Below are 24584 nucleotides of genomic sequence, written 5' to 3' on the forward strand. Positions count from 1 at the left end.
TTACTTTCTCCTCTGCGAAAGAAGATCAAACACCAAAGCTAATGTCTATCAGGGACCCGGGGCTCTGCGTTGGCCCGCTCATCTCGACAGTCTCCTTGATCGTCATACAGAGACCGGGACATGGATTGCCGAAGGCAAGGATTTGGGCAATGCGTTTCTTATTGTAATCCGGTCTGACTTTTTCCAATTGACACAAGCAGCCACCGGAGCCTTCGTCAAATTCCGTGTTTCCAAGAATGAATCTAAGATATCTTGAACCAGTAGGATTCGCCAGTGTGCCGCGTGCTTCTGACCTAGGCGCCAGAGATGACCGAGTGCCTGCGTCTGAGTGGCATGATTGGGGCTATTCAATGATGAGACCTTGGTGACATGCATCATGGTAGTTGACACCAGATGCACTGAGCAATAGAGAGGTAACCATAACCTCATCATCGCGAGCTACTCCGTCGTCTGCCAACAGACCATACTCATCTTGGGCCCGAACTTTAGTGTTACGATGACAAGAGGTACTCCGGCCCTTATCTTTGAACACATTCTCAACGGCAATATATTGTCTCCGAGCTTCTGTGAAACTTCACTTTAGCGATCTGGAGAACTTTGGGTCTTTTCTTGAGAACGAGAACTTAATTCTTCTCCTCAGCTTTGCGATTAAGTGGACGTTGCGGGGCGCCTACAAATGTTAAGTGGTCGTTTCAATACTTGACGACGCAATACAACTCTAGGATTCCAATTTGTCTAGAGCCTTCCGTTGTGTGTTGGGTTTGCGCCTAAAACGTCGCGAAGCTGGACGAGCCTAGAGAAAGACACGATGATTTCTTTCTCGGTGAAAAGCAATAAGCTTATGGGAATGCTGGTCTCGGAAACACCTGCTGCATTTAATTGGTAGCCGTAGCCAACCAACTGCGTTGCGGGGCCCGGGGCGAATTTGGGTTCGACGTCTCAGGGTCCAAGAAAATGCGATATATGAACATGGCGTTGAGAAGATGCAGGATCTTTGCAGATTCTTGACCGTTTTGTCCTAAGGCTTTCGTAAATAGTGATATAACACATGATGCCTGGCTCACTGACTTAAGAAAAAGTGTTGCTTCTAATAGTGTATCACCCTCTCGCGCGCGCTGCCAAAGTAGAGAGGTTATTTCGACGATAAATCGGCCTTGAAGAGAAGCACTGTTCGCGATAGTGCTTGCTCGGCAGTCTTCTCAATACTAAAAACAAGAGACACCACGGGAAAGGCCACGTGAGATGACATTACCTGTACTTCAGCTACAATGAAGTATGATGTTGGTTGAAGATGGCGAAGGAGAATAATAAAAGGTGATGGATGATCGGGAAGATGCTCGAAGATTTTGAGTTTCGCCGGACCACTAGTTTATTTGAATCACTATCGAGGAGTCGGTGTCCTCGGGAAGGGCGATGTTCTTCAAACGGCTCCATGTCCGTGGAGACTCTGAACTCACCCACAAATGGGACAGGGAGGCCGACGGCAGGCGACGTCATTCCCATACTTATTCTGTGTTCGTTTAGATAATTTCTGGTATGAGAGGATCCGTAGGATGACCTAGATACTACTTTCTTCCTCTTCCCATATACCGTCTTATCACTAGGTTATTGCAATTTGGAACTCTTGTGTACTTCATTGTTTTGTTGTTGTCGAAGATGTCCAAGCACTCAGGACATTTCAAACTCAAGCAATTGTCCCTGTGAGTCTCCAATTTCGTAATTTACTCTTACTGGGTACTCGCAGGACCTATGCGTTGCACCCTCGTCGGGTGATTCGATATGCTTCGCCTAATGGTCTGGCATGACGGGGTCGAAGTCCAACCTGACGTCTACTGCCTGGGACACTGAAGCGAAACGGGGAACTTGTCCATCTCGAGCAAGACGGAAAGCCCAACCAGATGAGGCTGATGCCATCGCCGAGACAATTCAACGTCAATTCATGACTGTACTGAAAGAATTTGAATATTAGTATCGTTCTCAGAGGACCTAGACTTCGGGTACGCCGTGCAGGGCCCGGAGGCGAGATCTGCCTCTAGTTGATTGACTTCTGAGAGGCTGGGGTCTAAGAAGACGATCCCTCGGAGGATGAAATAGAATGACTTCTCCATGGTGTGGCCCCACGTAGAGGTGATGGCGAAGTTAACGTTTGGAGCCCGGCTTGTCAATACACAGGTTGAAGAACAAATTGAGTTCAATTGGTGTGATGACCACACCTTGTGTTGAGGAAGTTTCGAGCCCACCCAGTAGGGGTTTTCACAGTAGGGGAAAAAGCAGTAAAAGCACCTCGGTCAGTGCCCAGTCCAGTAGCTTCGCAGTATACGTACCCAGATGACCACACCTTGTAAGATATCATAATTGCGTCTGGCAGTTTGTCGGGTTCGGATGCGGTATATCAACAACGGATAAGTCGCATAACGAAGGACTCGCTTTTGAAAATTTGTGAAGATGAAAGTGGCTATTTCAGTAAGCTGTGAGCCAGCATCACAGCTGTTCTGGAACCCACTTCGTGGAATTGACAGAGGCAAGGGGCAAGGTTGAGATTGCTTTCGAGAGCATGGCAATTACGAATCTCCATCGTGCTGGTCTCGTCAACCTCCGCAAACGAAGCCTTTTTGACCTAGCCCATGTCTCTCGACAGTTTGTTATTCGCTGAAGTGAAGGACAATATCCCTCCCAACCTCTTCGCTAAGGTGTGGCAACTTCCGGTAGGTTATCTGTAGGACCGCCTGCAAAAAGTGAATCTTCAACGTTATTTCAACCATTGCCTCTCCCCCGTGGTTCCGAATCATGGCCGTAGACATGAGCCTTCATGGCAGATTCGTCCAGTTGCGCTTTTTACAGCTCTGTTGGCATCATCATGGATCTCCTTTTAGCTGATCTTCACCTGATAATATGAAGTTCTTCAGATTTCCATTGCGAGCCACTTGATGGAGAATACGGATAGCATGTGGTTAACTGGCCGTAGATCTGTTTGTGGCTATTCCAAGCTGAAGACCTCTTTCACAACGAAACCAACCCGCTGTAGCTCATGATATCGACGCGTTACCTGGTCCCGGCTTAGTATGACCTTATGAAACGACGGCCTATAGCAAATCAAGCGCTCCTTGCGAATGGCAATATCCGTGTGATTCGACAGACCATGGGATATAAGGGGTATTCGGGGCTGAACTGCTTGTCCTCGTCGACGCCCTTCTTGTAGGGCTCAGAACGCTTCCCGAGCATTGGCAGGCGTGCTGAAAAGGCAGAATAACTGCGTTGCGGAATAATCGACTGGCGCGATGTCATGACTCTGTCCGCTGTCTTAATTGTGGTCCAGGGTTCAGCGTACTAGTGACCGCATGCAATGCTTCGGCAATACATTCCTTTCGGGGCTCAACATATGATCTCCACTACAAAGACACCTGCAGGCCGATTGCACCGATGAATACAGGAGCTATAAGGTAGGCATAACTGGCCTCCAGGAAGAGATAGGCGAACCTTTGCGGCGGCGGGCATGTGATTTCTAACTCAACATGTGTGGTCTTGTGACTGGAGAAGTTCAAGGGATGAAAGCGCATTACGATAGATACTATAATGTGCCGTCGCTTCTGCAGATGACGTAAAAAGAATTATACTTCAATACGACAATATCATGAGAGAATGAAATCTTTCCCCCTTGACAATCAACCACCACAGTTCGTCGAGGTAACGGTAGATAAGTCGGGGTTGATGTTTTCTCGAAAACACCGAGCTGTATGACTTTCAGAATCCACTTCGAAGTCGAAGTTGAAATGGATTATGGATGAAGTAAAGGCTGCGTCAGAATAGCGGCGAGACAGGGATCCCGACATAAGCTTGGGGAGACGGCACCCTTGCCAAATAATCCTCCTGGTCTGTTGGCCAGGGCGGCTAGGGAAACTGAGTCGGCCCGGGATAAGCTTGTGATTTACTTTATGATGTCTTGCGATTCAAAAAAGAGGTTTCAACAGCATGTTAGATACCGTGATTTAAGAAATACGACGATTGCGGTAAGCGGGCAATCTCATTGGTAGTTGAGCCTCGTAGGCCAAAGGTTTACAAAAGCATCTGCTGTTGGGAATTGCAGAAATTGTCAAAGTCTTTTCCAAAGCTCTGGACCCGAGGGAACCCGAAGTGCATGCGGGAAGAGATGAAGTTGTGATTGGGCAGCAGAGAGCCAGACAGGTCGTGGCAAGTTGATTTGGAGGAGATGGCAAAACCGCTTGTTAACGGCAAAGCCGGCCTTCGTGGCGCTCTGGATGTTTCCATAGACACCCGAAAAACAGTCTTTTCAAGACCTTCGGGTCCGAGCAACCTTGAGGTTCATGATAAGATTGATAGTATTACCGAGTAGTATAAAACCACGAAGATGCTCTCGAGCGGCCATGCAGCAGATATTCGCGTGGTCGATTTCTTCTGGCGGCAGAAGCATACATAATTGCAGCCTACAACCCAGAGGTGACGGCGTGTTGCGACACGCCTGGATTGCTTGCCGCAAATTAGTTTTCTCTGTGCTGCATTCCACCAAAATATTCAACGCGCATGCAGCCTCATGTTGAGCCAGAGTCACACATCTTGTGCTCCCTATCTTTCCCAGTTCCGTTCAAATATGTAGGCGATATCAGACATTAGCCAGCTTCTTGCTTTCGCGACCACGCCAAGTGAATAGCCAGCCCTTGTTGGGGAGGTGAATATTGCTGAAGCCCAGCAATTGCATGATATGGTAGACCAGCTGAGAAGAAAGGCCCTGGAAAGAGTTTTCCTCTTTGGAACGGAATGGTAGTCAATTTGATCGCCACGAGTATTTCTTCGAGGTTGATGCAGTAAATCACACAACGTACGGCCTTCGATCACCATTGAAAGGTTGATGTCCTCGTCTGAACAGTGGCCGAGAATCCTCTACAACCTCAATGCTGGGTCCGAGCGGAGTATGAGGTGCACTGGATACGCACAATCCGAATGCTGCGTCCAGAATGTGCTCCTCCCCGCCGCCAACGTTTTCGGGCTCAGCATCTGATCAAACACTGTGGAAGGTCGACTCTGCGAGTAGTCATGGTATGAGATGCTATGGTGTGCACCGAAACATACCACCGAGCTGAGTGAGCACGGGATACTTCATCCCAAGACTGTAATTCGTCGTGGCTCCGGCAGCATTCGCTCAAAACTTATATCCCAGCGAAGGGATGGACAGATCTACTGTAATTGCATGTCCCCAATAAGGAATCCAGCTTCTTCGTCAGGTTTGCTTCTCATTAGACGCAGGTGGACTATCGAGAAACACCTGTAGCTCCTGCTGCAGACGACTTCATCATCGTGGATGAATGAATTTGTCCCGGGGCTCGAGGGCCAACAATGGGGCGAGAATGTCGCCGAAGATGACTTTTGAGCGACAAGAAATGGATGCAGAACACGTAAGGATGCTGCCACAAGATGATGCCATACATAAACCAGGGGCCAATCTTGCATTCTTTGTCTCCACATCTCGAGTTCCTTGAGGGATTGAGGTGTACCACTGGATTATAATGCGTTTGCCCCAAGCGTTAGCTTCAGTGAAAAAGGCGCCGACGGGGTCTGAGCCTCCCATTCTATCATCGGCTGCACAATCCGCTTGGAAATATCTGCCCAGGAGTGTTAGAGTTGGTTTCCCACAGTTTATTCCGCAGACTATAGATAGATGGTCCTGATGCAGGTTAAGCAAGACAATAATAAATCGTGCTCGGGTCATGCTCATCGCCATCGATCGAAGTTTGGATGATCTTCCATCCTGCTCTCCAGCGTCTTCGCGAGTGTAATTAAGTTAATTTCGACCCCCAGACTTATTGAATTAGCTCTTTTTTCTAGCGTTTTTAATTACTTGCCTAACTTATAATTAAAATAAGTTAACTGCTATATAAAGTGACGTTATATAGACTTCCTAATTGGGTAATTTTGAGGCTATCTATAGCCTTAGAAGCCCTTAAGAAGGTCCCTCAAAAAGGTCCCTTAAGAAGGCTCCTTAAGAAGGCCCCCTAGAAGCCCCCCCCCCTCATATATGCTAGTATGGCTAGCTGTTACAATAAGTGGAGTGCTAGCTGATTGTTACGGTCAGCTATCCGACAGTAGGGTCTGCTAACAGAAGCTGGGGATTGAGACGTAATAACAGTACACTTGGTCGTGGTCTGGGTCGCAGGTGGTAGGCTGTAGTAGATCGGTCTTCAGAGGCTAAGGTGATCAGTCTTAGGCTCAACAAGTAAGTCGCAGTGAAGGTAAGCTGAGAGTATCCGTGAGGATGAATACTAAGTTGATTGCTGAAGAGCTATGGAAGTCTGACCATGAGCCAGGCTCAGGGTCATACTATATACAAGTCTAATTCCGAACATGTTCCTTTGTACCTTGGGTCGATCTGGATCATTCTGATCCAGAATGATCGTTCGGCCCCCAAGTCGTGTTGGATCATATTGATCCAATATGATCGTTATCTTATCGTCACGTGACTTGGACCATAGTTCTTCCGTTTACCGAGTGAGTCCCTGTTGTTCCCGTGATCCTGCAGTACAAATGTCCTGTCCTAGCCGCCCGCTGCCTAAGTGGGTTGGTTATCTGTTATTCCTGCATATCGGGTCGTAACATCAGGTCCCCTCTCCAAAGGTCTTGTCCTCAAGACCCAACATAAGTAGGTCGTTGGTCCCAGGTTGGGGTCCCGTCAATCGTGCTTCCTGATTTATCCATGATGCTGACACCATGTCAGGTCGCGTTCAGAAGTCGGATTCTCGTGAGACTCGTCGTTCTCAGATTCAGCGCAATCGCAAGGCTCTTGGTGCTCTGGTCGATCACCGTGGTTACGACGCAATGCCTTGTTCCCCTTGTTTTCAGTACAATCGAGTGTGCAGAATGGACCTCACCAACTCGAAGCGTTGTGGTGAGTGTGTGAAGCGGGGTTTTTCGAATTGTGACGGTGGTGACGTGGCAAATGCTCGTGAGTTCCTTGGCATCTTAGTGTTTCCTGGTGTCGCTGATCTTGTCTTGATAGTGAATCGTTGTTTTAATGAGCAAAAGAAAGTGGAGCGGGAGGAGGAAGAGGCTGAGGAGGCGTTGGAGGTGCTGCAGACTCAGCTTGCTGCTGCTCTGAGTCGTTTGTCCCGTCTTCGGAAACAGAAGAGGTTTTTGAAGGAGCGTGGGTCGGATTTGATTCGTCGGGGAATGCAATCCGTTGATGAATGGGAGGCCGAGGAGCGTGCTCTGGAAGCTCAGGAGTCCCGAGTGATGGAGGATTTGTCGTTGTGGGGGGCCCAGACTGAGTCGGACTGGTCTTCCCTGGGTACGGGTTTTGTGGACTTGGGTATTCCTCCGAACGCGGGGTCTTCCGAGGTTTCCTAGTTGTTCTCCGGTGTTCCTAGGCGGATGAATGGTTTTCCTTGTCGCGGTCGATCTGCTTCTGTTGGTGGTTTGGTGAAGCGATGTGGGTGCTTGATTCGCTTATATCCAGCGTTCTTCTGGACTAGTATGACAGGTGCTGGTGTGACTTCTCGTTCTTGGTGTTGTTGCCAGTAGATCGTGAGTTCTTCTGCTGCGTTGGTGATGTTTTTGGCTGGTTCCCATGTGTTGTCTTCGTGTCCGTATCCTTTCCATTTGACGAGGTATCGATACCCTTCTGGCTCTTTGAGGTGGTCTATGATTCGTTCTACTTCGTATTCTGGTTCATTGTCTTCCACGATGATGAGGTCGTTCGTCCGTGATCCTTGTGGAGCTGGTTCGAGTAATGAGACATGGAATACTGGGTGACACTTCATGGTTTCCGGGAGTTCGAGTTCATAATTGACTGGTGAGATTACTCGTGAGATTTTGAAAGGTCCGAGTTTTTTGTAGTCGAGTTTGTCGTTTGGTCGTTTTGTTTTGATGTTTCGCCGTACGAGATAGGCGCTATCTCCCTCTTTCAAGGTTGGTCCCTCAATCCTTCGTTTGTTGCTGAATTTTGTCATTCTTTGTCGTACAAATTCAAGTTCTTTGCGTGTGTTTTCCTGGATATCCTTGATTTGCCGTACTGAGGCGACAGCCTTGATTGCAGTTGGCCCTGCTCGGGGTTCTCCATAGGCGGTAGGTTCAAATCCATAGTTGAGGTAGAAGGGGGATTCCTTGGTACTTTCTCCTACTGCGCTGTTGTAGGCGAACTGGGCTATTGGTAGCAGTACAACCCAATTGTCTTGGTTGTAGTTGACATAGGCGCGGAGGTAGGTTTCGAGGATCTGGTTGATTCGTTCTGTTTGTCCGTCGGTCTGCGGGTGGAATGCAGTGGACATTGATTGTTTGATGCCAAGGTGTGACATGATTGACTTCCAAAAGTTGGAGGTGAAGATCTTGTCTCTGTCTGACACAATTTCCTTGGGTGTTCCATGGTTGGCGATGATGTACTTAAGAAATGTGTAGGCACATTCTTCGGCGTTGCTTGCTTCTTTGTACGGGATGAAGTAGGCGTACTTCGTGAGTCGGTCCACAATGACAAGAACGCTGTCAAAGTGTGTTCCCGTAAGGGGTTCTCGAGACTTCGGTAGCTTGACGATAAAGTCGAGGGATATGGATTGCCAGGCGGTTTGCGGCACAGGCAAAGGTTGTAGCATACCATAAGGTTGATGTCTAGCGGGTTTGCTTTTGAGGCAGACCTCACAATCCTTAATTGCTTTTGCCACACGTTCTCTAGTGACCTTTTCTCCATATTGTTGTCGTAGTCGTTTCCAGGTTTTGGTGATTCCTTGGTGACCGTGTGCGGGGCGAGCATGAAATTCCATGATAGCTTCGTCGTCTAGCTCGCTAGTCAGGCTAGTACTAGATCGCCCAGCCATCATCAAGAGTTTGGTTGCTGGCACGAGGTCTCCGTCGTTGTTTCCTTTGAGAATCACCTGGGTTTCTTCAGGTACCGGGACGTTGTAGTCCGGCCTTCGGCTAAGAGCGTCGGCTTTGCCATTGTCTGATCCTTTGCGGTGGATGATTCGGAAGTTGAATTCTGATAAGAATTCCGACCATCTAATCTGTCTTTTATTCAACACTTTCGAAGTCGTGAAGTGTGAAAGGTTCTTGTGATCTGAATACACAAGTACTTCGTGGGTGGTTCCCGAGAGCTCGGGTCTCCATTCCTTAAAGGCTTCAATGATTGCCATGAGTTCCTTATCGTGGATCTGATAGTTGAGTTCGGGTCCGTGGAGCTTGCGAGAGAAGAAGGCGCACGGATGTAGTCGTCCTTCTGAGTCCCGTTGAGATAGTTGCGCTCCGATCGCATAGTCGGATGCGTCGGGTTCTACTTCGAACTGTTTTGTCGGATCTGGGATGACTAAGACGGGTTCGCTGGCGATGAGGTCTTTGATCTTCTGGAATGCTGTTCGTTGTGGTTCTTCCCATGTAAAGGGCGTGTCTTTGCGGCTGAGGTTTGTGAGAGCCGCGTTGATCTTGCCATAGTCTTTGATGAATTTGCGGTAGAAGTTGACGAAACCTAGGAATCCTTGGACTTCCTTGAGGTTGTTGGGTACCGGCCATTCCTTGATGGCTCTGACTTTGTTTTCTGACATGCAGACTTTGCCAGGGGTGATGGTAAATCCGAGGTATTCCACTTTTTGTGCGTGAAATTCGCTTTTCTCAGGTTCGACCAACAGCTTGGCTTTTTGGAGAGCTTGTAAGACATGGTGCACGTCTTCTTTGTGTTTTTCAAGTGTTGGTGAGAAGATGAGAATGTCGTCGAGATAGACTACTACACAAATATCGACGTACTTGCGTAGGACTTGGTTGATCATGTTCTGAAAAGTCGCAGGGGCGTTGGTAAGACCGAAGGGCATGACGAGGTACTCGAAATGTCCTTTTCGTGTCCTGAAGGCGGTCTTCCATTCTTCGCCTTGCTTCATTCTGATCAGGTTGTAGGCTCCTTTGAGGTCGAGAGCTGTAAACCAGTTGGCTCCGTGGAGGAGTCGTCTCATTTCGTCGATGAGGGGTAACGGGTATCGGTTTTTGATCGTCATCTCGTTGAGCATGCGATAATCGACGCATAATCGTAATTTTCCGTTCTTTTTGGGTACGAACAGGATTGGGCTTCCTGCTGGTGACGTTGAGGGTCTGATGTATCCCTTCTTGAGGTTTTCTTCGAGGTATTTGTCTAGGGCTTCCATCTCTGTCTGGTTGAGTCCGTAGATTTTGTTGAAGCGTGGTTCCTTTCCTTTCTGGAGGGGTATTTCGTGGTCGAAGCTGGTGTGTTCGGGCAGTCCGGTTTCTAATTCGGCTGCAAAGAGTTTCTCGTAAACTCTGTATTCTTCTGGGATAGACAGAAGTGGATCATTCTCTTGTTCAAGATCCGTTGTTGTCAATGGTTGTGACGTGGCTTCTTTTGCCTTGAGGTAGCAGATGTATCGTTTTGCTGTTTCCTGCTGTATCGGCTCGTTTGAGGCCTGGTTTTGACAGGGCTGCTCAGGGACTGAGTCGTCGTGGTCCCAATGGAGTTGGCCTTTGCTCCAATCTATCCGTGGGTTACTTGTTCGTAGCCAGGGTAATCCTAGCACTATGTCGTATGTTCCTAGATCGGCAATGTCGAATTGGATTCTTTCTTTTCGATTCAGGTAGCTCATCTCGAGGGGCGCAGTCTCATTGTAGATGGTACCTCCTTCGTACTTGAATTCTTCTCCTTCTGCCGTGTGTAACTGATAGGGTCGCTCTTTTCCTCCCCATTGTACTTCTAGCCTATTGATGGCTCGAGGGGCGATGTAATTAGCTTCAGCTCCGCTGTCAATCAGCGCGAGTGTTGTTTGTTCGTTGATGGTGACTTCGAGTTCTATGTTGTTCTTGTGTCCTTGTGACATTTGGTGGATGAACCTTTTCCTTGTTGCCTGTCGTGGTTCTTCGTCGGTAGGCGAGTCTAGTTTTTTGACTGCCCTGAGTGTCCTGGGTAGGTAATTTGCTTTCCTTCTCGTCGTGCCTTCGTGAGGCTGTTCTCGCGGATCTTGATCTGCGGGGGTCTTGGTCCGTTCTTCATGACTCTCCATGCGCGTGCTTTTTCTTGGTAGTGTACTTGGCACTCGTCTTGTTGGCGTTCGTCCCACTTCATGTCGTTGTCATGTTGACGTCTCATAGGAAACTGAGGGCTGGGTCTGAAGACTGCGAGGTTATCTTCAAACAGTACCATGGTCCATCCGATCATGGCGGATGTCGAGTAAATCTCGCGGATGGGCTCGTCGTTGTGTCTTCTGGGGTAGAATTGGTAGTCGTGCTTTTCTCCCATGTGTTCTTTGCATCTGTCGTGGAAACACTGGGGCCAGAAGAGGGTTTGGTGAAGTCGGTGGTTGCTTCTCAGCGCGGGGTGGTCTTCCGTGTGTAGCTGAGGGGTGTAGTCCCGATCTCGCTGATTTGCCGAGGTGCCGTAAAAGTGGCGTTGTTGCTTGTCTTGAAGCATGTCGATTTCCTGGTGCTTCAGGAGTTGCTTGATTCTGTTTTCCTGGTCGTCAGGTTCCTCTTCAGAGCTAGAGTCGTCCACACTGGGGGTGAACCCATAGGTGATCTCTGTCTGAGTACGTTGTTGGGCAACATCGCGAGGTTCGTCCGAGTCATAGGGTGAACTTTCGCCTTCTCCAAAAGTCCAGTTGCTGGTCATACTGAGAAGTTGTTGTTCTGTCAGAGGATCATGCTGATGTTCTGGTTCTTCCTCTGATTCTTGTTGGCGTAGACGCGTTTGTCGGGTATCTTCATGTGAGGTGATTGGTTCTAGTCGCTGGATTCGTAGCATCTCGTTGAGTTGTTCAACTGGCTTTCTGGCGACTCTGCTGTTGCTGGAATGCATCATTGCCAGGGTTCTGGGGCGAGTATCCGGGGCACTCATGTCGTATCCGGATCGTCCAGGGTTGCTGTCCCTTGGGTAGTGTCCTGACATTTCTTTGTCTTCGAGGTGGATTCGGCAGTCATCGTCGTAGCATCCGGTCCAAGATTGGGATGCATGTGAGGCTTTTGCAATCGTGTTGACTTGTCGAGGTCGTTCGGCTACTGGTTTCCAGGGAAGTTTCTTGGGTTGTCTGCAGTCTTTGGCGATGTGGCCTTGCTTGTTGCAGTTGTAGCACTTGGGGTTCCAAGGCTTCCTGTCGTTGGGTTTAGTCATCATGCTGAGATCCATGGGTCCGCTGTGTTGTCCGTAAGCGGTGCTTTGTCGATTGTTGTTCCAGTTGCTGCGGGGTCTGTTGTCGTTCCGCTGGTTGTTGAACTTGTGCTGGGGTTGCCACTGGTACTTGCGTCCCGTGTTGGGTCCTTGTCGTTTTTCGCCCTTTTCTTTGCGTCGTTCGAATAGCCTGTTGTCGATCTTGATTGCGAGGTCGGCATACTGAAGGAAGTCTTCGGGGCGATCGATCTTGACGATTTCGTCCTTGACTTCGTCTTTAAGTCCCTGATAGAACATGAAGATCTTGGTTTCCTCGGTGAGGTCGAGCTGAATGCTGAGCTGTCTGAACATGGCGGCGTACTCCTTGGTTGACTTAGTCTGTCGCAGTTGTGCGAGATCTCTTTCAGCTTGTCGCTTTTCATCGGGGTCCTGGAAGAGAGATCGTAGGGCATCTTCGAATCCCTGAAAACTGCTGTAGATGTCTCGGGTCTCAGTGGAGCACTCGTCCAGGGTTTCGTACTTGAGGAATTCTTCCTGGATGGGTTCAAACCATTTGAGGGCTCGTCCTCGTAGGTAAGTGGCGGCATGGACGACTTTCTCGGTTTGACTGGTGAAGTCTCCATGGTGGAAGTTTTGGTAGTTCTTGACTTGGATCAGGAATGACTTGAGTTGTCCAGGGGTGCCGTCATAGGTGATCGGGGCGCTGAGCTTGAGTTTCTGTCGTCCTCCAGTGGGGGTAGTGACGATGTTGGCAGCGGCCCGAAGGGTGTTGACTTCGTTCTGTAGTTCCTGTATGAGAGGGTTGCTGCCTTGTCCTCCTAGGCGAGCGATTCCGTTTTCGAGGTCCGTAAGTCTCTGGGGTCCGTTGCCGAGCTCCTGGATCATCTGTTTGAGGCCCTGGAGTTCGTTGGCGGTTTCGTTGTACATGGCCTGGACCTTAGCAATGTCGTCGTCTCCTTTCTTGACTCGGGCTCGAAGCTTGTCGTAGGTTTCCTTTTTGAGGGTGACTTCGTCGTCCGAGTCCACTGCCATCGGAGCTCCCTCGAGTTCCTCAGCCAGGCTCTTGACAGGCTGTTTGGAGGAAGAAGAGCTTCCCGGAGTGGGTGACTTGGCGGAGGCGCGTGAAGACATTCTTGTCTGTACTGTTAGTAGGTTTCAATGGTCAACTTACTGAACAGGAGCAATCAAAGTGTTACGGTCAGCTATCCGACAGTAGGGTCTGCTAACAGAAGCTGGGGATTGAGACGTAATAACAGTACACTTGGTCGTGGTCTGGGTCGCAGGTGGTAGGCTGTAGTAGATCGGTCTTCAGAGGCTAAGGTGATCAGTCTTAGGCTCAACAAGTAAGTCGCAGTGAAGGTAAGCTGAGAGTATCCGTGAGGATGAATACTAAGTTGATTGCTGAAGAGCTATGGAAGTCTGACCATGAGCCAGGCTCAGGGTCATACTATATACAAGTCTAATTCCGAACATGTTCCTTTGTACCTTGGGTCGATCTGGATCATTCTGATCCAGAATGATCGTTCGGCCCCCAAGTCGTGTTGGATCATATTGATCCAATATGATCGTTATCTTATCGTCACGTGACTTGGACCATAGTTCTTCCGTTTACCGAGTGAGTCCCTGTTGTTCCCGTGATCCTGCAGTACAAATGTCCTGTCCTAGCCGCCCGCTGCCTAAGTGGGTTGGTTATCTGTTATTCCTGCATATCGGGTCGTAACACTGATCTAAGGCCTCTTATTAGCTAGATTATAAGATATTAAGTTAGTTAAGTTAATTAGAGGGGGTTAATTTAACTACTTAAGGGATAGCGATAGCCTCACTTTAACTAGTTGACTTGAATAGTTTGCTAATCTGATTGCACTTGCGGAGACGCTGCTGCTCTCTGGGCGGTCGTCCACGTGTGCCACAACCATTCGGGGGACGTACTACCGGAGAGCTGATGTTATTTCTCCGTCTATGTCCTTGGTAAACTTGTGCGAGTGGGACTTGAACGAAGGAGTAAACTCCTCCTGGCCGATCTCCTCTAAAGCACTACCTGCACGCCAGGCTTTGCGATTTTGATCAGAGGTGAATGCGATGTCCTTTGATGTGGCAGCTGGTGGCGTCAAGCTAAGCGCGTGCCAAACATTAAAGTCTGGGGGGCTATCGATCTTGGCCATGATGACACATTGTTCATCAAATACTTATGAACAAGAGCCAACTGCCCAGGTGGACGTGTCCGTGGCTTGAAATCCGTGGGATCCAGCCCCAATGCGTCCTCCATCTACCTCGAGTTTCAGTCTAGATAGGCAATTATGTAGATCTGAAATGTGATCTTCACTGACAACATTGCAATTCATCTGATTCAGGTCCCGGAGTTCAGCCGGAAATCGAAAAGACCGGCTCTAGCAATATGCTCAGAGCGGAAGAAAGCCTGTCATGAGCACCAATTGGAATGCTGACATCTAGTTGTCCTGACCCTTCGAGCAGGTTGGGATCCATGCCCATTTTCCTGGCCATTGTGTTCTGCACCGGGATCGCATTCAACCAAATGAAATTTAATCTCAATGATGAGGCTGAAACTTACAGCCCTCCAAGGGCCCGGGAATGTATTATGGTGTAAGTTTCATATGTGTGTAGGGATAAGGCAGAGCAATGCTTCATCCCATTGCATCTCGAGGTGTCGAATTGCCGCACGGACCGTAATAGAGGTGGGACGTCTCTCTCGACATCCTACAGCCCCTTTCGGTTTAGAATGAAACGTTTGTTTATTTGCCCTTGGTTGTTCTTGCGTTGGTAAATCATCACGACGAGAAACGCGTCCCGTCTTCGCTCGAGGCTGTCCCATATTGCTGCAGAATGCCATCAGCTCGAATGAGGACGTGCGTGGTTTGTTGTAACCGCAGAGAACGGCATGAAACCTGCGCAATCCTCAGCGAACCGAAGAACTCTTGCCTGTGAAGAGCATGAAGAGGGCAATAGCAACCATCGCATATCGCTGTGAAATTTAACCAGCAGACTGCCGGTTGGCCCTGTGTTCTCATCACCATTCTTTTGCCAAAGCAGGTCGCGAACCGTTAGGGTTCGTGAAGTGGGTATGAAGGCTTTGGCATAGGGCCCGGGGACTGAAAAGCCATAAGGAGACAAACAGGCTGGTAAGAGGCCATACAGGACCTCGATGTTGTTCTTGTTGATGTGCTTCATCGGCTGCCCTCGTTCGTCGTTCTCACCACTGTCTTGCGTATGCACTGTCCAGGCAGCCAAAAGTGACATACTGACATTATCATCGTCATACTGACATTATCATCGTCATGTCTTCTCCGGCGGCTTGATCGCCTTAGGGGTCGTCCCTCATTGGCAGTCCGCAGATTTGGACATCGGTACCTCGGCGCAACTGGTTGCGTTGCTAAGCCGCTTTTCCGTATCAAAGTTGAAGTGGACCATAGAGAATTTTGTCGGATCCATTGGCTGTGGCCGTGGTCTGAGTTTGGCTTAAGTCCTCCAGGCATATCGATGACTCCGTTCTCCACCGCCAGCCTCATGTATATGGCTGGGCTTTGAGAAAGGCAATGATGCCGGTTCTGTAGCCTGAGAACGCTGGCCGGGAAGATCCAGAAGAAGCTTTAGTGCTCGGAACTACGCAGCTCCCGCCTTGAAGCGGCCTGGCCCAGGCAACAGGAGTCGATGTCAATTCTCATAGGCCAACACCAATGGCTGACGTGCGAGTTTTCTGGCCAGTGTCTCAGGTAGCCCAAGGAGTCCGGTTTGAGAACAATGCAGCAAGCCCCGAAAGCTGTTCCACGGCGCAGAAGAACTATGATGAGCGTAGACGGCCATGACGATAACGGTTATGTCCGGTCCTCCCCGCCAAAGGCACTGTAGCATAGCCAGCGTATGTTGAACTCTTTCGTCTGTTCTGCCCGTAGAGGACCCGGATATACTGTTAGGTGGCATTACCTGTGGTAACTGAGCTGGTAGGACGAAGCAGACAGCACTTTCGCTTCACCTTCGTGGTACCGGGCACCTACTCCCCACAATGCCTCGAGACCCGGGTCGAGCATCCCTGTACATTGCATGTGTCTCTTCGTGAGATGTGAACGGGGCAGTGCAAATAGCACCAGCCTAATCAAGGATCATCAACATCAGTCGCTGTATAGGGCCCCGGGTTGTAAGTGATGGAGCTCGCGACGAAAACAACACTGTGTCGAACTACATCGCTGCCAGATGTTTAACGCCTCATCACCGGATGGAGACCGCTGATAACCTCTGCGCATGTTGTCGGCGTCACTTCTATCGATGCCTGGTGCTAACATTATGTGTTTGGCGAGCTTTCTCATCCGCCAGACAGTGCGGTGACGTTGGTTATCGCGTTGCAGAACCGCGATTGATAATATCGATGAACTCATGCTTGGTAGTACGAAGTGGTCCTGTACGGCCGAGGTGACACACGAATCATCTGCAGATTTATAGATCTCATCGATGTCATGATGTTTGAGGCCTGGGGTTCAACCATGGCGGCGTCTTTCCCACCTTGAGATTCGGAACAGGCATCTCTGTATATGACAAGTTTGTAGTTTCCCAAAACCAATGTGTTCACGTTTTGTGGCACCTCACACGCACACCGGACCACTGCAGCTTACAAGGTCTTGACGATGATGTGTGCGTGTCTCTAATCTTGATAAGTGAGTCGAACTCGAAAACAACACTGCCTCGAGCTCTGTTGCCATACGAGACAAGAACACCCTGTTCGGATAGGTAACGAACGTAGCCTCTAACCTCGGCATAGGTCTCCAGCGTCACTCGGGTGTACGCTTGGCGTTCGGATTTCGATTGTAAATCGGTTTGTTGACTTGTGAACCCGCAGAGCCTTGGATCCTTTTGGCCGGGAGTCTTTCAAAAGTCCTAAATGCCGTGGCTCGGCACGTTATCTCGGACCGCCTTGCAAAAGGAGACACGCCATTTTGGGTCCTGGTCAGTTTTCGTGGCAATTGGGGCCCGGGTTATAGTGTCGTCAATCGATGGCCTTGCCGAACTCCTCGATGAAAGGTAAGTTCGGATGGAGGGTAATACAATTATGGCTCTCTGGGAGATAGAGATCCATGATGAAGGTATATGAGCACGTTCGATCAACTCGTCCGGTTTGACAGAAGACAGCGCTTCACATCTTGTTATTCCGTATTCGCAGGACGCTTTGACTTGTGAGTGTTCGCCAGTGCCCGCACAAATACAAGGTCAGATCCCTTGCGAACGACTATTTCTCCAGCCCGTATGGGTCACTATTAGAGGGCCCCGGTTGAAGAAATGCCATGGAAGATTTCATAAATCGTGTCCCATCTACCAAAGCCATTTGATTTAATGAAGCAGACTCAAAACGCTCTGAGCTTCGAGCCTGAACATGGCTATCAAGTGAGGTCTAAACTTGCCGAAATAATCCCGACCAGGCTCAGCAGCCAGGCGTCGGCCACATGACGGCGTCGTACTGCTTCTTGAGATGGCGACGGCACTTTGATTATCAGTGCAGCCAAAGTAACAGTAAATACACGTCTTTACCCTGCCCTGGGCCCCAGATCGACGTACCTTGGGGCCCAGACGCCGAGCCATCTTAAAGGCGTCAGCGAAGCTATCATTCTGGTTGAAGAGTGCAAGGCTGCCAGTGGCCAACGCCTTCGTGGCCTCCTGCTGCTTGTCGACCATAGCGCGGAAGAGACGCGCCTGTCATGTGACCTAGTTGGTAGAAGGGTCCTCTTCCCTGCGTCGTCGATAGATATAATCTCAAGGACCTCCTTCGTCAGCAGAAAATGATTCCTTTCATCCTGCACCTAGGAGGGTTTTAACATCCCCTATACTTAGATGCCAAAGACATGGATTGATCCTCCACTAGGGCTTGACGATGGAGACAGTCTGCTCCAATATACCGACAGCCAGAATGTCTGGCTGGTCGAAGTACTCTCTCCCCAGTATTGTGGGTTAAGCTGGATGTCGCTGTAGGGGAGCGACTGATAGGGTTTAGGCAAAGACCACGGAATCAACTGAACTCTCCCAGGCCACACGCGATTTGTTGTCTGCAACAAACCAAGAGGCGGCTGGAGCCTTCGGAATGAAGATGGGCACTGTACTTGTCCGCAAAACCAGACAAGCATGAGTGAAGTCTCGTACAATTTGCGGACCCGGGGTTAGTTGTTGTCATTATTGACATTTCAAAAGCCTCATGGTGTTGAGCATTGCTACCGCCGATTTTGTGGCGAGGTTGAAAGTTGAAATAAAAGGCTCTAGGAGACCTGCTGCGAGGGGAGTCGACCTTGATACTAGATCCGGTTGGACCGGAGGTGTGGCTATCCTGATCAAAGGAGCCAAGATTCTCAATCCAGTGACTAGAGGTACGAGAGGTCGAGAGAGGCGACAGTACCGAACACTCCGTAATACTTGGTCTCTGCAAGGCCTTGATGATTGAGCCCAGAAATCTCGCGGTACTTCTAATCTGCCATGGAAACGGACTTCTGAATGTCACACCACCGAAGACTTGCATTTGAGGGGTCTTTGGTGCGTCCACAGCTGAAATGATCTCGGCGTCTCGTTCGTGGATTGGGTGATGATAAGAAAGACTTGCGGCCGGGCGTACTGTCACAGATGCCTTGAAGATGTACCCATTGCACCGCCTAGTCCTCAGAGATCCGAAGAAGCTGCACCATCTGGCCATAATCGGGCCCAGTGAATGGAGAATCGTAGCGGACGCCCTTCAAGTTATTCTTGGCTGAGAAGAAGGGCCCCCACCCACGCAATCAGATCGTTCATATAATAGCCTACTTGCAAAGAAGTAAGCCCAGCCTCTGTTGTTCCGAATCCACAAGCTAAGGGGACTAATCGAAGATGAGATGACCATTGAGTACCACCGAATAAGACTGCATGGGCCCGGGGCTTCAGATCTTCTCAGAGTGCGAACAAGGTCAATCACGGTGTAGTGTTCGTCGTCAATGTGTTGTGTTGTTGACACAGAGGGATCAAGAAGACAAAGAAATACAACAGCAATGTGAATGTGTCTATACAAGACAGGATGAGCTAAACCCTACTACATTTTTTCGGGTGTTTCATAGGGTTACAGTCGGGATCATGTAAGAGATTAATCGATAGATGAAATTTGGGATAATAGACCCGTGCTCTTGTGCCAGAATTATGCATTGTAACGTCGTGTACTGCGAGGTTTAGGCATGGCCTTCAAGGGTTCTCATGAGCCGTCCCGCGACGATCCAAAACGGAAGGGCCGAGAAACTAAGTTCTAGAGTCGAAGGGAACGGCGTTACGTAGCTCCTTGGAGTCTGGCGGCATATGGTGGCTGAAAGATGGGGTCAGCCAACAGCTCGGCACGGAGAGAATGCTGCCAACCAAGAGCAAAGCCAAGTGAAGTCGAAAGAGACGCAACGAGGATGAGCACGAGAGATTCGAGGTGGCATGAATACAGAACATGGCAGCAGCCTCGCCTTTTTTGCTAGCATCGTTGGTTGTGATATCCCCGGAATTCCCTCAGGAAAGCCGCCATCTGTGGCAGGTTTCGCATGAAAAGTTCTGTTATTGTCGCGGTCCTTGCTTATGCTCTCTACAAGAAGTCAGCGTCTGCGTCACGACAACGGAATAAGATTCGACACTGACCCTCTCCATTTGCGCAGATGCTCCAGTACGTTCAGCGCAACGGCCGAAGTGGCAAGGCAACACATCAGGGCCACGAGAGTTGTTACTTCCGCAACACGTAATATTTGTGGTAGGTGCGCCAGCTCGGGAAGGGAAGGGTCTGGCAGGTTGAGAAGATCGCAACGTAGGGTCGCTGTTGCTGGCCAGCTTGATGTGCTTGTCGCATCCAGAGTCGGCATCGCCGTCCGGGCTAGTGTAGAGAGATCGGGTTCCTAGAACGCGCCTGTGGCACTGAAGGCGGCACAAACGGCGAGGTCGAAGTTGTGGAAGGCATGGCCAGTGAGCCGGTTGCGGGTCATGGTTGGCAGGGTAAGCGGTCTGGCGGAGGGAGCCTGCGCGCGAATCGAGCCGAGGACCATTTGAGCCTGGTTGGGCGAGTTCCAATGTGTGGAAGACCCAATTTGTGGAAGGTCCCTGGCGATAGGATAGGTCTTGATGTCCAGGTAGATGAGAAAGACAAGGATAACCAAGAGTGACACTAAAGACGACAAGGACGATACCGAAGACGGCAATGGCGATACCGAAGACGGCAATGGCGATACCGAAGGCGACGGTTAGGGAAGATGAAGCTGACAGCCACGGCGATGGGGGACGAAGCAGGACGATGGAGATGTTGACGGCAAGAACTATGATAATAGAGCTCTCTAGACACAGCTGCATGATGAAGCTGTGGAAGGTGAAGCTGGGCAGGGTGCCCTTGCTTCCCTGGGAGGAACGCAAGGTGCGCGATGATGGTGTCCAAGAATCTGGGAAGGGGGAGGAAGTTCCGATTCTTTTTATGCGCTCCATCACTGGGTATTTTGGCCATACGTCACCTCCTTCCACACTTCTGCCCATGCAGACTTCCAGTTTCTACCCAAACTTGGAAGACACTCTTTTTGCCGTTTGCTTAGACGCAGCTTCCTTCTCGTGTTACCTGCAAGCTGGTTCTGGCTAGGTTTGCATCGGCTGCTCGTGGCTTCCCTCCTCCACATTGCGCTTTCCCGGGACGTTTGTGCTTTCGCGATGCTCGATTGCTGTTGCCATGTGTTTGCCAACTCGACCGACCATACCAGTAGCCTAGGCACTTGTCCGGGCTGTGGCAAGCTCGATGCCCCGCCGTTTTCGGTCCGCACATCTTGTGCTTTTCGCACCCATCCGTACGAAAACCCAACGTCACACAAACATCCCACAACCACGACAACATCCCAACAGCATAGCACTTTTCATTTTCAATCAATAGACCGCAAACACTAGAGTCACTTCAACATCAAACTACAACGCTATTGTCTCTACAACGTACACATGGCTCGGCTCATCACTCTGCCCCTGGAACTTCTCGACGTGGAGACAACTTCCGACGATTTTGCACCCATGCAACGAGTCCGCGGGTACGGATTCGGCGTACCAGATCCCAAGAACAACGAAAGAAGCTATGGCTTCGATAGTTCTCAATACGAGCCGTCATTACACAGGAGCCGGCGGCGGCGATTCAAGTCAGAGCACAAGCACTGGCCCTTGAATTGCGACTAATTTGAGATCCTCCACTTCTCTGCACCTTCGGATCTAGCTCATTTTCTTTACGTCATGGGAGCAGTTGACCCGAACTTCCGTGATTTTGTTACCATGAAGGAGTTGTACTTGGCAATCAGACCGATTGACAAGGACACTTTGGGATGGTCGTCGGAAGAGGCAACAACACTCCTGCAATTTGCCTCGAGGTTAGGTTTCTCAATGTCTCAAGAGCTGAGACTAGCACTCAAGGAGTTTCTCACCGGGTCAACGCCACCCCCCGATGCCCCCCGATGCCCGCACACACGTGAACAAATACGGATGGCAAATCTGGCCTGCGCTGCTCTAGTCGCTATGGTGTTCCAATTCACACGGCACGCGGTGGAATACATCTCGCTCTACATTGAGGCAGACGTCCTTGACATCGTTCGGGATTGCATGGGCGACGCGACCATCAATCCTCTTTCTCAGCAATACGAAGACAACAAACCTTTCCCAAACATAAAGCTGTTCGCTTGGAGGTCTAGCCTCCTGCGCCCATGGCGCTAGAAGCTCGATTTGGATGGCATAGTGAACTTCGTCACTTGGGCTAGGATCTCGGCAGTCGACATCAACGGAACCACTTATCCTGAAGTGTGCCGGATCTTTCAGGTTCCACAAGGAGTTCTGCTTGATGGCAATTGCATTACCAGTCTCAGTCTTCGCGATGTCATCATCTTCCATGACAACCTGGCTCGTCTCATCAACCACTTGCCAAACGTTGTCCACTTCAGCCTAGAGCTCAATCACGATCTGTTTGAGCCCGGAAGAAACACCAAGTTGCTTGAACCGCTGCCGAGCCAGGTGATCGAATGTCTGCAGCCGTTGTCTCTCAGGTTGCAGTCACTTACCTTGGTCATCGAAGGCACCGAGGGTGTTGCTTGTCCGTTAGTGTATCTCGCATCGACACTCGCAAAGTTCCTATTCTTAAAGAAGCTACGTATCGGGATGTGGTGCTTCAGAGGCGAGCTTCTAGACCATCTATCACCTTTCATCACACACCTGGATATCCCAGGCTCGAAGGACAAAACAGGCGAACGGGCCATCAGCACTGTATTGAGTAGGCTATTTGCGGTCTCGCAAGTTTGGCTACCACGGCTGCAGCAAATCAAAGCCCCTTTCCGTCTCCCTGTTCCTTTCAATAGGTCGATTCAGGTAGAACTGAATGAAGAGATAGTATAATAGAACAGAATTGTTATCCTCTTTCTCATTCTCGATGTCGTCCATATCGTTCTTGTCGCCCCTATCGTCGTCCATCGTCGTCGTCCATCGTCACAGTCAATCGTCTAACCCTTATTGCAACCCCTATCGCTTTCTTCACTACTGTCGTCCTTGTTATTGGCTTGTTATTGGGCACGCTGGCTAAAGTTGTAGGGCACATTGCCCGGCTAGCAAGACTCACCGGAATACACTTTGATGGTCTACATGCCACCACGGATTCAGCGGCGATGATGGCTGAATTGACGGGCTTGGAGGGACCAGGGATGAATACAACGGCATCTTCTGAGTTCGTTAATTGATTTGACGAGTGACCCGTTGGTTCCTCTGACTTTGTTGCCGCGAGTCTGTCGAATCCTGGCGCAGACAAAGCACATACACGGTGAGCATGCGGATGACACGGGTCAATAGAATGAGAAGTCGTCCCAAACCAATGCTCCACCCCGGCAGCAAACTCATGGACGGGAAGCTCCTGATGAAACGAGCGAGTTTTGCCGAGGGCATTGCATCCCGCCGGGAGGGCATGGGCGACGCTGCCAGGGGGGCTGGTGGATCCGATACGTCTTGGCCGGCAGGAATTGCCGGGATTTCCGGCCATGCAGTCGACTGACTTAATGTGGCTGGCATCCCCCGGGATGCCAGAGTTGCGACGATGTCTTGGCGCAGTCTGATGAATCTTGCTACTTCAGATGAATGAGATGACGAATTGAATGATTTAGTCATGATACTATGTCATGATGCTTCGTAAATCACTGTTTTCATGTTGAAGACGCTGCATGCATGAGGGAAATGGCGAAGAAATTCACTATTGTGCCCCATTGCACCTCGACGACACGCTGCCTGTCACGGAGAATTCGCATGGCCCCAGAGGCTCCGCCCGGAGCGATCCGAAGCAATCGTGGGGCGTACGAGCCATTCGTATTCGAGGAGCCATTGAACCGCCAGATCTGGTACCGGGGACACTGCTCTGTAACCCGTTTCAGAAACTCGAGACGAACCTGAAGTTGCATTTTCCAATGTTCCCTTCCTCCAGCGTCCCAATCCAGCCTCCCTCTTCGTCCAGAAACCGTCTCATGATCCGCCTTGTGGTTTAAGCATCGTCCGGTTAGAGTAAAAGGCTCGTCGCTGTCAGGAAGGGTTGGGGTCCGGATGAGTCCGTTCGGAGGCCGAGTGCAGCTTCAATCTGGAGAGCCAGGGGGTGGGATCCAGCGATCCCTGTCAGCGAGCCGCAATTAACCACAACGTTGTTTGGGACTGGGTTTGGAGGATCGAGTCTTTCGCAGAGTCAAAACAGTCGGCGGTATAAAGACTCGCGCTCTCGGCGCGGGTTGATCTAGTGGTACCCTTTTCCCCTCGTCAAGCCAGTCTTCCCAGTTTTCTTCGATCAATCCTTGTGCAACTCAACTTTCATTCTTTCCGCTGTGCGGCTTAAACATTCACTATTTACCTCACAAACAACTTATTCGTTCCCAACCCACAACTCTTTCACCCCAGTCAAAATGCATTTCTCCGTCACCGCCATCATCCTCGGGCTCGCCGCCGTCTCCTCCGCCGCCATCGCCGACGTCGAGGGCGTGCGCAACGTCGAGCGCAACTCCATCGTTCTCGACGCCCGTCAGGCCAAGAAGGCCACGGGTGCCTGCTGCATTCCCAACACGTCGCTGAAGCAGGATGCTTGCACTGATGCGGCGGGCGCGGCGGGCAAGTGTGTGCCTGGAGGACCTACTGCTTGTGAGTTATGACTTTCAATTACTCCGATCGTCCAGTATCACGGTGAGATTTAGGACTGACCTTTGGGGATGTGACAGGCGGCGGAGCGCTTAACTGCGTTGCTACCACGAGCTTGGCCTGCGACAACAGCGTCAAGGAGCGCTCTGGTGTTCTTTGCCGTTTCAAGCTGCCTAATGGCAAGCTTCAGGATGGTGTCAACCAGATTACCAGCCTGAGCCAGGCCAAGGTCAACTAAAGAGAAGGGAATACTTGAGTGGGGGCTTAGGGGGGTAGTCTTTCGTTGAGATATTGTGTCTTGGCGAGGATTGATATATAGTAATTGGAACTCCGTAGTTACTTCAGTTGACTT

General features: G+C 50.2%; 5 protein-coding genes across 5 annotated transcripts; 2 read left to right on the top strand and 3 right to left on the bottom strand.

The window, feature by feature from the left end:
• Positions 1–6444: 6444 nt before the first annotated feature.
• Positions 6445–7353, top strand: CGGC5_v015023 (uncharacterized protein; the record flags this gene model as incomplete). The annotated part of the gene is made up of 4 exons (XM_032025342.1): positions 6445–6498; positions 6610–6649; positions 6725–6952; positions 7007–7353. The coding sequence occupies 4 exons, from the start codon at positions 6445–6447 to the stop codon at positions 7351–7353; spliced, it is 669 nt and encodes a 222-aa protein (XP_031878132.1).
• A 121-nt stretch (positions 7354–7474) lies between these two features.
• CGGC5_v015024 (Transposon Tf2-9 polyprotein) lies at positions 7475–10808 on the bottom strand (the record flags this gene model as incomplete). The annotated part of the gene is made up of 2 exons (XM_066153189.1): positions 7475–7645; positions 7968–10808. The coding sequence occupies 2 exons, from the start codon at positions 10806–10808 to the stop codon at positions 7475–7477; spliced, it is 3012 nt and encodes a 1003-aa protein (XP_066007495.1).
• A 56-nt stretch (positions 10809–10864) lies between these two features.
• Positions 10865–13222, bottom strand: CGGC5_v015025 (Retrotransposon-derived protein PEG10; the record flags this gene model as incomplete). The annotated part of the gene is made up of 1 exon (XM_066153190.1): positions 10865–13222. One exon carries the CDS (start codon positions 13220–13222, stop codon positions 10865–10867), a length of 2358 nt encoding a protein of 785 aa, XP_066007494.1.
• Positions 13223–19968: 6746 nt separating this feature from the next.
• CGGC5_v015026 (uncharacterized protein) lies at positions 19969–20416 on the bottom strand (the record flags this gene model as incomplete). Its single annotated transcript, XM_032026938.1, has 2 exons — positions 19969–20121; positions 20234–20416. 2 exons carry the CDS (start codon positions 20414–20416, stop codon positions 19969–19971), a joined length of 336 nt encoding a protein of 111 aa, XP_031876643.1.
• A 3587-nt stretch (positions 20417–24003) lies between these two features.
• Positions 24004–24470, top strand: CGGC5_v015027 (uncharacterized protein; the record flags this gene model as incomplete). The annotated part of the gene is made up of 2 exons (XM_032026935.1): positions 24004–24235; positions 24313–24470. The coding sequence occupies 2 exons, from the start codon at positions 24004–24006 to the stop codon at positions 24468–24470; spliced, it is 390 nt and encodes a 129-aa protein (XP_031876650.1).
• Between the last annotated feature and the right edge of the window lie 114 nt (positions 24471–24584).

This window comes from Colletotrichum fructicola (assembly GCF_000319635.2).
Source record: "Colletotrichum fructicola Nara gc5 chromosome Unknown KSG_Nara_v1_contig09, whole genome shotgun sequence".
Lineage (NCBI taxonomy): Eukaryota > Fungi > Ascomycota > Sordariomycetes > Glomerellales > Glomerellaceae > Colletotrichum > Colletotrichum fructicola.